The sequence below is a fragment of the Pseudopipra pipra genome, chromosome 3 (assembly GCF_036250125.1).
Source record: "Pseudopipra pipra isolate bDixPip1 chromosome 3, bDixPip1.hap1, whole genome shotgun sequence".
NCBI classification, from domain to species: Eukaryota; Metazoa; Chordata; class Aves; order Passeriformes; family Pipridae; genus Pseudopipra; species Pseudopipra pipra.
In genome coordinates this window covers 116,589,758-116,602,040 of record NC_087551.1, presented here as the reverse complement: position 1 = coordinate 116,602,040, position 12,283 = coordinate 116,589,758, and the positions used below count along the sequence as shown (strand labels likewise).

Below are 12,283 nucleotides of genomic sequence, written 5' to 3'. Positions count from 1 at the left end.
CTCCAGGACCTCCGGCTATTCCCCAGCCTCTCACTGGGACTGGGCTCCCCTCACTGCCTTCCTGCCCTTCCGGAGGGTCCCAGACACCTTGGGGATCGTCCCCTGCACCCACGGTCCGACTTCCTGCTGCTTCCTTGTCCCTCACTATGTCCCCATCCAGTGGCAGGCTCTCTGCTGTCCCCTCGCCACCTCCAGCGGGTGATGCCTGCGGCCGCAGGGCTCCCATTCACAGAATCACAGAATCAACTGGGTTGGAAAAGACCTCTGAGATCATCCAACCTACGACCCAACACCCCCTTGTCACCCAGCCCAGAGCACCCAGTGTCACATCCAGTCTCTTAAAAACCTCCAGGGACGGTGACTCCGTCCCCTCCCTGGGCAGCTCATTCCAACGTCTGACCACTCTCTCTGTGAAGAACTTCCCAATGTCCAACCTAAACCTCCCCTGGTGCAGTTTAAGACCATACTCTTGTCCTACTGCTGGTTGCCTGGGAGAAGAGCCCCAGGCTCCAACCTGGCTCCAACCCCACCCGGTTCCGACCTCCTGTCAGAGAGCTGTAGAGAGTGAGGTCTCCCCTGAGCCTCCTCTTCTCCAGGCTCAACAACCCAGTTCCCTCAGCTGCTCCTCATCAGACTTGTGCTCCAGACCCTTCACCAGCCTCGTTGCCCTTCTCCAGACCTGCTCCAGCATCTCGACATTCTTCCTGAGCTGGGGGCCCAGAACTGGACACAGCAATCCAGGGGTGGTCTCACCAGTGCAGGGAAGAATCACTTCCCTGGTCCTGGTGCCACACTGTTCCTGATCCGGACCAGGTGCCATTGGCCTTCTCGGCCACCTGGGCACACTCTGGCTCCTGTTCAGCTGCTGTCGAACAGCACCCCCAGGTCCCTTTCTCTCCAGCTGTTCTATCTGCAGCCTGTGGTGCCACAGGGAGTTGTGGCCAAAGTGCAGGAGTCGGCACTTGGCCTTGTTCGACCTCACACTGTTGGATCCTTCCCATCTCTCCCTCTGCAGAGCCCTCCTGCCCTCTAGCAGATTAACACTGCCCGCATTATTACTATCACCCTCCTTTTTCCCCAGGATATTTCTGTTTTTCACCGCGTTTATCAGGGGAGAGCGCGAACGCAGTCCCCCACTACCACAAATTATGCAGTCGAGTTTCCCGCATTTGGGGAAATCGCAGGGGTCAGCACACCCGGAGTGCAAGGGATGAGCCTCGCCCTGGGAAAACCACCTGCCTGATCATGGTGTCTCCCCTGCCAGGTAAGTATGACTCCGTCTCCCCGGCCCCGCCGCGCCCGCCCCGCGCACCCACCCCGACCACACGCTCACCGACCCCCCGGCCCCGCCCCCGCGCGGCCCCGCGCTCCCCACCGTCCCGCACGGCCCCGCCCGCACAGCAGCGCCCGCGGACGCGCGTGGCCGCGGGGTCTGTGTGCGGGACGTGTCCCGGCGTCCCCCGCGAGCGGTGTGTGATTTGCATAATCCCGCCCTCCTCCTCTGCGAGGCTCCGCCCTCTCGGCGGCAGCACCGCCCCTCCCGATCTTCTGACACAACTCGTACAAACTACGACAGATTCTTCTGTTCCTTCTGGGTATTGTTTCTTTTAACAACCCTTAATCCCTTTTGTGTCTTATAGGTGGAACAGGGGAAAGCTCCAGCCAAGCAGAAAAGGTACTGACAGATGACACTGACAGATATTTGTATTTCTGATCCGCGAGAAGCAGCAATGGACCTGCCCCCACACGGATCTCTTGATGCATCCCTCATCTTCTCAGGGACCAGTCAGCGTTCACAAGTATTTCCCCTTTGTCCTCTGCCGCGGTCCGAACGGGAGGAGGGGAATGGGGCCGTGACACAGCCCGGACCCCAGACACCAAGGTGGGGTGCAGGTAGAATCCCTATTCCAGCGCGAACGTGGGGTTTTATCCAGAGGGAAAGGGCCAGAACAGAGGGCGGAGCAGGAGACAGACAGGAGGGGGGACAAACCAGGATTGGGCCGTGGGCAAAAGGGGGGGGAGCGCAGGAGGGACCAGGGGAGGAAAGGGCGAATGGGGGCTGTCTCCTGCCGCAGCCTCTCCAGGCAATCGGCAGAGAAACACAGGAGCAGGGAGGTGACAGGCCGGGACGTGCCCGGGAGGTACAAATTCGGGGGGAACACACAATGTGTACGTGCACAACAACTGTAAAGTCCGAATCATAAAGTCCGTTCAGTCGCTGTCCATATTTTTCCATTTCCGGAATCGTCCCCATTCCGATTCCTGGTCCTTGACAGTCCTCTGTCCTCTTCCTTTGTATGATCTGGTGCAAACTTTCTTTCCTTGGCTCAATTCCAGACGAACATCAGGTGTCCAGGCATTACCTTCCCATCACTCCTGCACTGCTCCATATCCTGACGATTGAGGCTTTTTCACTGGCAGGACTGGAGTGTTACATTCTCATTGGCAGCAACCCAAACTCTAAAAATCACTCTATTAACGGTTCCAGGCCTTTCCAGACCCCTCATTTTCTGGGGTGTTGGTCTTTTCTTACTGGTTGGACTCCTGGTTTCAGTTCAGTTTTTACCAGACTCGGGTTTCTCGCTCATCCCGGGGTTCCCAGAGCCCAAACCAATGGTACAACTGCACCTAAAACTTCACTGGGCTTTTCCTCGTCTGCAGGTTTCCCTCGGGGAGTGGGCAGAGCTGTGCTTTCCATGCGTTTTCCAGAGGAATATGCAGCTGGACAGAGTCCTGAGGAAAAGTCAACTGTGCATTTAACTTGCCCAGCAAATGCTGCCCAAGCAATGGGGAAGGACACTCGGCCTGTGGAGAAAGCCATGAGTTCATTTTGTGTTCCCAGTCGTGACTCCACGGGGTGTGAATGGTCTGGGGGATTCCCTGTCCCGGGGGAATTTCCCAGCAACAACACCCACTTTCCTTTTGCTAAAGGTCCCTCAGGGCCAGGACCTATGGAATGAGCTGCTCCAGTATCCACTAGAAAATCCATTGTTCCGTTCCCCAGCTTACCTGGAACCTGAGGACTGGCCTGAGGACCGGTCCCCTTCAGTGCAGCCCAATTTCTGCCATAAATCCCATCTCTTCTGATTCTCCCTTCTGTCCGTTTGCAGTTCAGGACACTCCTTTCCCCAGTGCCCCTCCTGTTTGCCACAGGCACCCTGATCCTTCTGGAGGGGTGTTAATCCCCACCCTCGCCCCCAAAATCCACCTCACCCTCTGTCTCCTCCGTGTCCCTGCACGTCAGTTGGGGCAGCTGACAAGGGATTTGGGAATTTCACCCGGCTCTCTTCCTTCCCTTCTCCCTCTTCCCTGTGGTTACAGACATCCCTGGGGAAACAACCGCCCCCGGTGCTCCTTCTCTCTTCCCGAGTTTCTTTCTAACCCCCGGCACGAGCTGCCCAACCAAAGGCCCGTTAACCAAACAGCCCCCGCTTCCCTCCGTTCCCAGGGATCCAACGGATCCCAATCCAGTCGGGAGGATCCGCCAGGGGGCGCTGCCCTGCGCGCGGGGCCCGGGGCGGGGCCTCGGGGATGGGGGCGTGTCCATGCAAATCACTCACCGCTCGCGGGGGACGCCGGGACACGTCCCGCCCACAGACCCCGCGGCCACGCGCGTCCGCGGGCGCTGCTGTGCGGGCGGGGCCGTGCGGGACGGTGGGGAGCGCGGGGCCGCGCGGGGGCGGGGCCGGGGGGTCGGTGAGCGTGTGCTCGGGGTGGGTGCGCGGGGCGGGCGCGGCGGGGCCGGGGAGACGGAGTCATACTTACCTGGCAGGGGAGACACCATGATCAGGCAGGTGGTTTTCCCAGGGCGAGGCTCATCCCTTGCACTCCGGGTGTGCTGACCCCTGCGATTTCCCCAAATGCGGGAAACTCGACTGCATAATTTGTGGTAGTGGGGGACTGCGTTCGCGCTCTCCCCTGACACGGCTGGTCAAAAACAGAACTAACCTCAGCCTTATCCGTGTGCGACTCCATCAGGCTCTGCCGCAAGGATGCGATAGCCCCCATTCGCCGCTGTGAGTCACGCAGCGACCCGCCCCGCACGCCCCGCCCCGCAATCTTTGCCAATTCCGAGGCAGCAGCGGGGGCTGGGGCGTCTCCGGGATTTTATATCCCAAAATACCCGCAACAATAAATTATTAACGCGAAATGGAACCGACTCGCAGCGGCCCCGCAGCTCCAGCTCCCCGCCACCCGGCGTGGCCTGGCAGCACGGAGGGACCCCCAGGCTAGGGAGCAGGTCCAGGACCCCCTGGTGCCCCCCCAGCACGGGCAGGACATGGTGTTACCACACGAGTTTATTTAAATAAAACCGAACACAGATGCAGCGTTGCGACCGGAGTGATGGACCAGACAAGCGATGCGACAGGGACACGGCGGCCGGGGCGGGCGGGCGCTGCGAGCCCTCGCGGTCACCCACCCCCGACCCCGGCTCCGAGGGGGCCACGGGCGAGGGGAGAGGGCCACCGCTGTCCCCATCCCATAGCAGGGACAGGCTCCTGCTCTAGGACCCCCGTGGGGGCAGGTGCCCCCCACTGCCACAGCTGCACAGGGCTGGGGTCTCCTCTTCATCTTCCTGAAGCAACACCTCCCTCCTCCACACCACAGCCTCCCACCCCTGCGGGCTGCCAGGCACACCCACCCTGCCGCGGGGGTCTCGGGGTCCCGTGGGGGTCCTGGCAGGGCAGGCAGCACGTGGCACCCCGGGCCAGCCCCCGAGGACTCGGTGTTCGGTCTCGCTCTCACCGTGGGCAGGCGCGACGCCGGGGCGGCCGCAGCACTCGCTCACACCGAGGGGACAACGGAAATAAATATGGGGAGGGGGTGGCACGGGCTGGGCCCAGCGTGGGGCCAGAGCCCGGCCCCAGCCCCGGCCCCGGCGCGGCCGCGCTTCTCGCCCGGGGGCCGTCGGCTGGTTATGGAGACGGGGGGTTCCCCCCGGAGCTGCCGGAGACCGCGATGGCATGTGACAGTGCAGGGCGAGGCACGGGCTCGGGCCTCGAATGTCTATGGTGGGGGGCGGCGCGGGGGGCACGGGCGCGGGCCGGGGCTAGTACTCGTCCTGGTCCTCTGGCGGCTGCTCCTCCAGCTCGTCATCCTCTGGTGGAGCGAAGCCCTCCTGAGGGAGATATGGCGGCCATTGGCACGAGGGTGGCAGAGGTGGGCACACTGACCCCCCCAGCATGGCACCAGGGCTTTGTCAAAGCCCAAACCCCCCCAGCACCCGGGGCAGCGAAGGAGGCTGGAAGCGGCCGTGTGGAAGGGGTCCGACCCCTCCCAGGGATGCCCAGAGAACAGGATGAGGAGACGGGGGTCCCGGGGGTCCTGTGGTGCCCAGTGCTCACCTCCGTGGCGTAGAGGACGCTGACGATGCCGGTGATGATGGGGCTGTTCTCGTTCTCGTGCTCCTGGCAGATGAGCTCGATGTCCCGCAGTTTGCTGAAGTAGAAATCCCGCTCCTTCTCCAGCCCGTCCACCGTCAGCTTCAGGTCCATCAGCTGTGGGAGAGGGAAACGGCCGGAGCCTTCAGGGCCTCCCCCAACCCTGCGGTGCCCCCCAGCCCCCCCGACAGGGTCGCCCCTACCTGCTGGTTGAGCTCCAGGATCTGTGCGTCAGCCTCGGTGCCGCCGTTGCGGGCGGCGGGCGAGTTTTTCCGAAGGATGCCGCTGGGCACGTTGCCGAGGCGGGCTGGGTTTGGGGTGTTCTTGGGGCCGGTGGGGGAAGTTCTCTGGGGGACTTGACAGCACATGGGGACCGGTGGGTTAATGCCGGGGGGGGCTGTCAGCGGGGACCCTCCCCTGCATCATGCCCGGAGGCAGCAGCGGGCAGCAAGGGCAGGCAGAGCCATGGCTTCAGGCTCTCCTGCTTTCAGCCCCCCTGCCTCTGTTTCCCCTGGCAGATTTCACCCCCAACCGCCCCCAGGGGTGCTCGTGGCTTGGTTGGGGTTTGCTGTGCAATTTGGGGGGAGTCCCAGCCCTTGAGATGCTCCCATGTGGCTGGCACAGGGAGCCCCCAGTGCCCACGGGAGCTGCACCGTGGTGGCACAGCACAGAAGGACGGCAGCCAAGGGGGGCAAACCACCCCCAGCCCGGGGTGAGCGGGCAGACGGAGGCAGCTGAGCCTGGCCCAGCTCCCTGCTGTCCCCTCCACCTCCCTGCTGTCCCCTCCACCGCCCCGCTGTCCCTGCAGACCCGCCCAGCCCCCCCGTTACAGGCAGGCAGGCAGCAGAGCGGGGTGCAGGCAGGGGTTCGGGGGGACGCCTGGCCGTGGGGTGCAGGGGGCGGGGGCAGCGCTCGCCGGGGGGCCCCGGACATTACCTGCAGTGCCAATGGGTTTCTTGGATTTGTTGTAGATGTGATCACCTGGGTTAGGGGGGGGCGCGACGTCCTGGCCCTGCCGCGCCAGCAGCGGGTTGTACTCCTTCCCGTCGTAGTTGGCGTCGAAGAACTTCTTGAACCACTGGATGAACTCAAAGTTGTCCTGGAACTTGCCCTTCACCAGCCGCTCCACGGCGATGATCTGGGGGACACGGAGGGACCGGTGGGGCCGTGCCCCCGGTGCGGCCCCCGGCACGGCACGGCACAGCCCCCCGTGGCACAGCCCCCGCCACCCCCATGGACCTACTTTGTCCACTCCCATCTTCTTGAAGGCGGCCTGCAGCACCTTGAAGTTGTGGATGTACTCGTGCTCCAGCTTGGCCTGGAATTTCACCTTCCGCAGGTGCACGCAGCCGGGGAACAGCATGTCCATGAACTGGCAATAGGCAGCCCCTGTGCCGAGCCCACGCCACGGTCAGGGGGGCTGGGGGCACCGAGACACCGCCCCCTCCGTGTCCCCAACCCCCCCGAGCCCACCTGAGCAGAGCTGCTCGATCTTGGTGTAGTTGAGCTGCAGGGAGTCGTTGACCCAGGCCAGCATGTCGTGGCGGCTCAGGTTCTCGCTGGTCACCGACGTCGAGTACACATTGACGGCCATGCCCCAGCTGGGAGAGACAGGGGTCACACCGGCACCCCGGGGCAACCCCCACCCCGGGCTGTCCACCCCACACAGGCTCTCACACTGGGGGCACTGGAACCTGGGGCACACATCCCACCCGGGCTCCCGTACTGGGCAATGCTGGGGCCAGGCTGCCATGGGACCTGAGGGACCCCCCCCTTCAGCTGCACCCACAAACAAGGCAGGAGGGGTGTGACAGGGAGGGGTGAGGGTCTCCAGAAGCCCCATGGTGGCCCACTCAGCTGGGTGGACCCCTGCCCTGAGCAGGGGTACCCAGAGGAGCTGGGTCACAGGGTGCCACCGGGAGCAAGACACAGATGTAGTGCAGGATGTTGCTCACGGGCAGGGGATCCCAGGGGATGTGGGCACCACAGAGGGGTCACGGGCACTGCCGAGGGCACTGCCTCTGCACCGGGGGGATGTTGCTGCCCTGTGTGAGGCCACGGGGCTCCCGGGGGCTGCTGCCCATAAGCAGCTTAGGGCCCCCCCTCCGGCCCCCGGTGCTGCCTAATCTGCTGGGGCCAGGATCGGGATTGGGGTCCATTAGAGCAGGGCTTAGAGGGGCAACATCTGCCGGCAGGCATGGCCACAGGCCCGTGCCCAGATGGTGGGGGGCTCTGGGACCCCCTGTCCATGGCCCCAGCACTGCACAGCAAGGGGAGCCCCACCAAAGAGTGGCGGGCACCGAGCCCCCATCCCACTGCCCCCCCCAAAATGCTTTAGCTCAGGGACCGATCGAGGGTCCCAGTCCTGCTGCCCCTCCCCGGGGCCGAGGGTCCCCGTGCCCCTTTCCCCCCCCCGCGCAGCAGCGGTGGCAGCGGCGGTGTTAATCCGCTTCCCTCCCCGGCCAGGGGGGCTGCGGGGCCCGGGCCAGCTGCCAGGCGGGGGCTTGGGGGGGGCGATCCCCATCACCCCCCCTCCCGCTGCCACGGCCCGGGGGGGCGAGGGGGGGCACTGCCACCGCGCGGCTGCGCCCTGAGGGGCTGGGGGTGCATCGGCGGGGGGCTGTGGGGCGCTGCCACCTCCCCGGTGCCCGTTTGGGGAGGAACAGGTGCCGGTGGCCGCAGCCCCCCCACGCTCGGGCTCAGCACCGCGGTGACTCAGCACCGGCGATGCCGCACGGCCGCGGCCGTGGCCGCTCGAACCCCACGGGTACCTGAGCCGACCGCCCCCCGCCGCGGCCGGGACCCCCGGCCCGCTCCGCCGTGCCACCGCACGCAGCCGGGGGCGGGTATCGGTATTTTTAGCCGCCGCCGCAGCCTCTGGAACCGCGGTCCCCGCGCCGCCGCCATCCCCGGCACGGCGCGGTGGGCACCGACCGCTCCCGGCACCGGCGAGAGCCAGAGCCCCCCCCGCGCCCGTCCCGCGGCCCCGTGCCAGCGGGGTGCGGGCAGGGGTCCCCGCCAGGCTCTGCCCCTCTCCCCCCTCCCTGGCTCCGGCGGCGGAGCTGAGTCATGCGCGGCGCTGAGCCAGAGCCACGCGCACTGCGGTGCCGCGGCTGCCGGGAACCGCCGCGCCGGGGCCGGGGGCTGCAGAGGGCCGCGTGGGGCAGGGGCCGCCCGCCCACGCCGCCCAGGAGCCGCCGACAAACCCCCGCCATCGCCGGCCCTTCCCCAAACAACCGGAGCTGCCGCCGGCAGAGCCGGACCCACCGCGAGCCGCGGGGCCGCCCCGTGCCCCAGCGGAGCGGGGGATGCCCGGCGGGACCCGACACGGCCGCCCACGGCTCTTAGGCCCCCTGCCCGCGTTTGGGACCGGGCAGGGACCCCCTGGCGCCCCAACGGGGACGGGTTTCCCAGCGGGATGAACTGGGGTGCCACGGTGCCAGGCGAGCCCTACGTGTCGCCACCAGCCGCACCCCGACTCCCGCACACGCCGGCACACGTGAGAGCCCGGGGGAGAACCTTGGCCCGCGGGGAGAACCGTGACACGCCGGCAGAACCCTGACCCCTTCGGGGGAACCCCGACCCCGCCAGGCACCGGCGTGTCCTGACCCCGGAGCGGGGACGCGCTGGCCGGAGCACGCGGTGCCACCCAGCCCATCCCCACCCTCCCAAACCTCCCAAACACCTTCCAAGCCCCCGGCGCAGCGCCGAGCACGCCCCGGTGTAATGACAGGGCAGCCAAGGCCTGCGGCACCCTCCGACCCGCTGCCGCCCCGACGCCGGGTGATGGACGCGCCCAGGGCCGGGAGCCTCCGGCCCGGCCGGTTTGCCGCCGGCTGGTGCCAAAAAACTAATGAAAATAAGAACTGAGCCCCGATTCCCGGCAGGCCGTGGGGAGAGGGACTGTTGCCGGGCGCCCGGCCAGGCGGGGGACGCTTACCGCTGCATTTTAATTGTCCGGCCCCGAGCTGATAATCACGGCCCCGGGCTGTGTCCGTGCCCGTCCCGCGGCGCTGCCGGGGCGCGCGCAGAGGTCGTCCGGGCCCGGTCCCACGGCGCAGCCCCCGGGCCGCTCTGCCCAAACAAACGGGAGCAGAGTGAGGCCGGACGCGTGTGCCAACGCCGGGGCGGCCGTGCCACCGCGGCGGCCGAGGGCGGCACCGACAGCGGGCACCGGGAGCCGGGCGGCGCGTCGGTGCCGGCCCGGCAGCACCGCGGTGCCGGGGCGAACTGGGCTGCTGCGACTGGCGGGTTCTATTTTGGGAGCCGTCCCGGTGGCTTCTCAAGTGACAAACACGCGAGGGGGGTGGCAGACAGCCCGGTGGGGGCTGAGCGCCGTGCGGAGCCGCCGCGGGGCTGCCGGGGATCTGGCAGCGGGCACGGTGGCCCGGGTGCCATCAGGGGTGGCCACTCGCCGCTGTCCCCCCCCAGGGGTCCCCCCAGTGCCACTTCCCCCCACTCCGAGCGGAGCATCCCCGCTCCCCAGCCTGCGCTGCGGTGGGCACAGGTGGGTTTGCCGGGCGCGGGCAGCCCCCAGCCCCGCACCGGCTCCATCCCCAGCCCCGCACCGGCTCCATCCCCAGCCCCGCACCGGCTCCATCCCCAGCACCCTTCCCTGTCTCCCGGCGGCAGTGCCCGTCCCGACGAGGCGGACCGGCCGCTCACGCACCGGGAGCTGTCGGCTCCCGACGGCGATGCCTGCGCGGTGCCGGCGCCCGGAACGCGGGGTGGGTGCCCGGCCGAGCAAATCCCCCCGCCCCGCTCGGCTCCCGCTAACCTAAATAACTCGGTACGGCGGCGGGAGCATGTGCAGAGAGGAGCCCTCCCCCCCGCTCCTGAAATATTAATGCCGAGCGCCGCGGGATGAGCCGAGCCGGGAGAGCCGGGGCGGGCGGGGGACACGCTCCCGCTCCCGGCCGGGACACTCTGCCCGTGCCACGCCGCCGGACAGCGCTGTCCCCACCGTGTCCCCACAGCGTGACGGGACGGACAGTGAGGGCTCACGACACCCCCGGGACCCCGATCACACCGCGGGAGGTCTTGGGGCGGCGTTGGGGGCCGGGTCTGTGCGCTCTGACCGCGGCGGGGGGACCCGCTCGGGAAGGCCCGGGCGGGGGATGGGGTTGGCTGTCCCCGGGACGGCGGGGGAGCACAGGGAAGGGGCCCGGCCCCATCCCGACACGCACGCGCCGGTGACACCACAACCGCACCGGTGACAATCCGTCCCGGTGACACCGCGGCCGTGCCGGTGACACTGCCGCCATGAGTCCGAGCACCGGGAGCGCGTCACGCTCGGTGGGTCACGGTGACAGCCGCCTGCCGCCCGGGACCGCCACGGCAGCATCCCGGGAGCGTCACCCACATCAGCACCGGCGGGACGGCACCGGCGGCACCGGCACTGCCCGACCGGCGGCGGCCCGGGCCCCGCAGGACCCCCCAGAGCGGGGATCCCCGGGTGACGCCCAGGCCCCGCTGATGCCCGGGACCGGCGGCGATGCCCGGGCCGGTGCTGCGCGGTGCCGGGACCACAGCTCCCGGCCTGCCGGTGCCGTACGGGACCGCGTCGTACCGGGGCCGCATAGTGCCGTGCCCGCGGCCCCGCGGGAGCCGCAGCCGGGCCGCAGGAACGGCCGCCGCTGAGTCAGGCCCGGCCCCGCCGCCACCGGCCCCGCGGGACCACCCGGCCCCGCCGCTCAACCCCGGCCCCGTTCCCGGCCCGGCCGCGGCCGCTCCATCCCCGGCGGCACCGGACAGACACTCCAAACCACCCGCGGCCGCGTCATCCCCGGAGGCCCCGCGGCCCCCCGGCCTCGCCTCTCAGGCCGTGTTCTCGGCCCGGCCCCACCGCTCCATTCCCGGAGGCCCCGCGGCCCCCCCGGCCGGCGCCGGCGCCCGGTGCTGGGATGCGGGCGATGGCGACGGCGCTGCCCGGTCCCTCCCTGGCCCCTGGATGGTCCCGCCGCACTCACCGCTCGGCCGCGGCCGCCGCCGCTCCGCTCCCCCCGTTTCGCTGCCGCCGCTCCGGGACCGGGACCGGGACCGGGCCAGGACCGCTCGGACCCACCGCGCCTGCGCCGCCCCCCCGGCGGGCGGGGCCGGCCTTTGGACCCCGCCCATGCGGCCATGGCAACTGACGTGACCACGCCCTCTTCGACTATGGCAACAGGCGTGGCCACGCCCCCTCTCCACCATGGAAACCATCATGCCCTCCCCTCCTGTCGCCATGGCAACGGGTCTGGCCACGCCCCCGTCAGCCTTGTTTCCCACACAGCGCCCCCTGGCGGCGGGCGGAGCCCCCTGCACCGCCGGGACACACCGGGACACACCGGGACACACCGGGACACACCGGGACCCTCCGGACCCCCTCGGAACCCTCCCGGACCCCCCGGAACCCTCCCGGACCCCCCGGGACCCCCCGGGACCCGCCGGGACCCTCCGGACCCCCCCGGAACCCTCCCGGACCCCCCGGACACTCCTGGAACCCTCTCAGACCCCCCCGGGACCCCTCTGCAACCTCCCCAGGACCTCCTCGGGCTCCTCCAAAACTCCCCTCGGGACCCCCAAGCACTCCCGGGACACCGCCGGGACCACTCTAGGACTTCCCTAGAGACCCTCCGGGAGCCCCTCGTGCAGCCTTGTGACCTCTCTGGGAGCCCCTGAGCCCTCTCTGGACCTTAGAGAGCCTCAAACTATGCTGGGACATGTGGGACCCCTCCTGTAGCCCGAGGCTCCCCCCCACCTTGTGACACACCTGAGACCACAGAGCCCCCCCGACACCACAAGCCCCCTGCATCCCCCCGTCTGTGTCTGTGCATCCGAGCAGAGGATGTACATGTGGTGGCAGGGCCAGCCCCGTGTCCCCACAGTGTCCCCCTCTGTCACCACGTCCCCAGCTGTGTCCT

At 68.3% G+C, this 12,283-nt stretch overlaps 2 protein-coding genes and 2 non-coding genes across 9 annotated transcripts in view; 2 read left to right on the top strand and 2 right to left on the bottom strand.

The window, feature by feature from the left end:
• The window catches only part of PREB (prolactin regulatory element binding), a 345,777-nt gene that overhangs the window by 51,757 nt on the left and 281,737 nt on the right, over window positions 1-12,283 (top strand). The gene's annotated exons all lie outside the window — the stretch shown is intronic.
• LOC135412535 (U1 spliceosomal RNA) lies at window positions 1,109-1,272 on the bottom strand. Its single transcript, XR_010429731.1, has one exon. It is a non-coding gene; the product is annotated as a U1 spliceosomal RNA (small nuclear RNA).
• Window positions 3,758-3,921, top strand: LOC135412524 (U1 spliceosomal RNA). Its single transcript, XR_010429720.1, has one exon. It is a non-coding gene; the product is annotated as a U1 spliceosomal RNA (small nuclear RNA).
• Window positions 4,281-11,491, bottom strand: MAPRE3 (microtubule associated protein RP/EB family member 3). 5 transcript variants are annotated; one of them, XM_064650820.1, is made up of 8 exons: window positions 10,051-10,136; window positions 9,322-9,455; window positions 6,855-6,982; window positions 6,625-6,770; window positions 6,318-6,519; window positions 5,585-5,736; window positions 5,346-5,498; window positions 4,281-5,119 (listed from the first exon to the last, which is right to left on the bottom strand). In XM_064650820.1, exons 2-8 carry the CDS (start codon window positions 9,327-9,329, stop codon window positions 5,051-5,053), a joined length of 858 nt encoding a protein of 285 aa, XP_064506890.1. In that variant the 5' UTR covers window positions 9,330-9,455; window positions 10,051-10,136; the 3' UTR covers window positions 4,281-5,050. The 5 variants fall into 5 exon arrangements, with proteins under 5 accessions (XP_064506890.1, XP_064506893.1, XP_064506891.1 ...); XM_064650823.1 differs by lacking the exons at window positions 9,322-9,455; window positions 10,051-10,136 and adding an exon at window positions 11,351-11,491 and having other exon boundaries at window positions 6,363-6,519; XM_064650821.1 differs by lacking the exons at window positions 9,322-9,455; window positions 10,051-10,136 and adding an exon at window positions 11,351-11,490.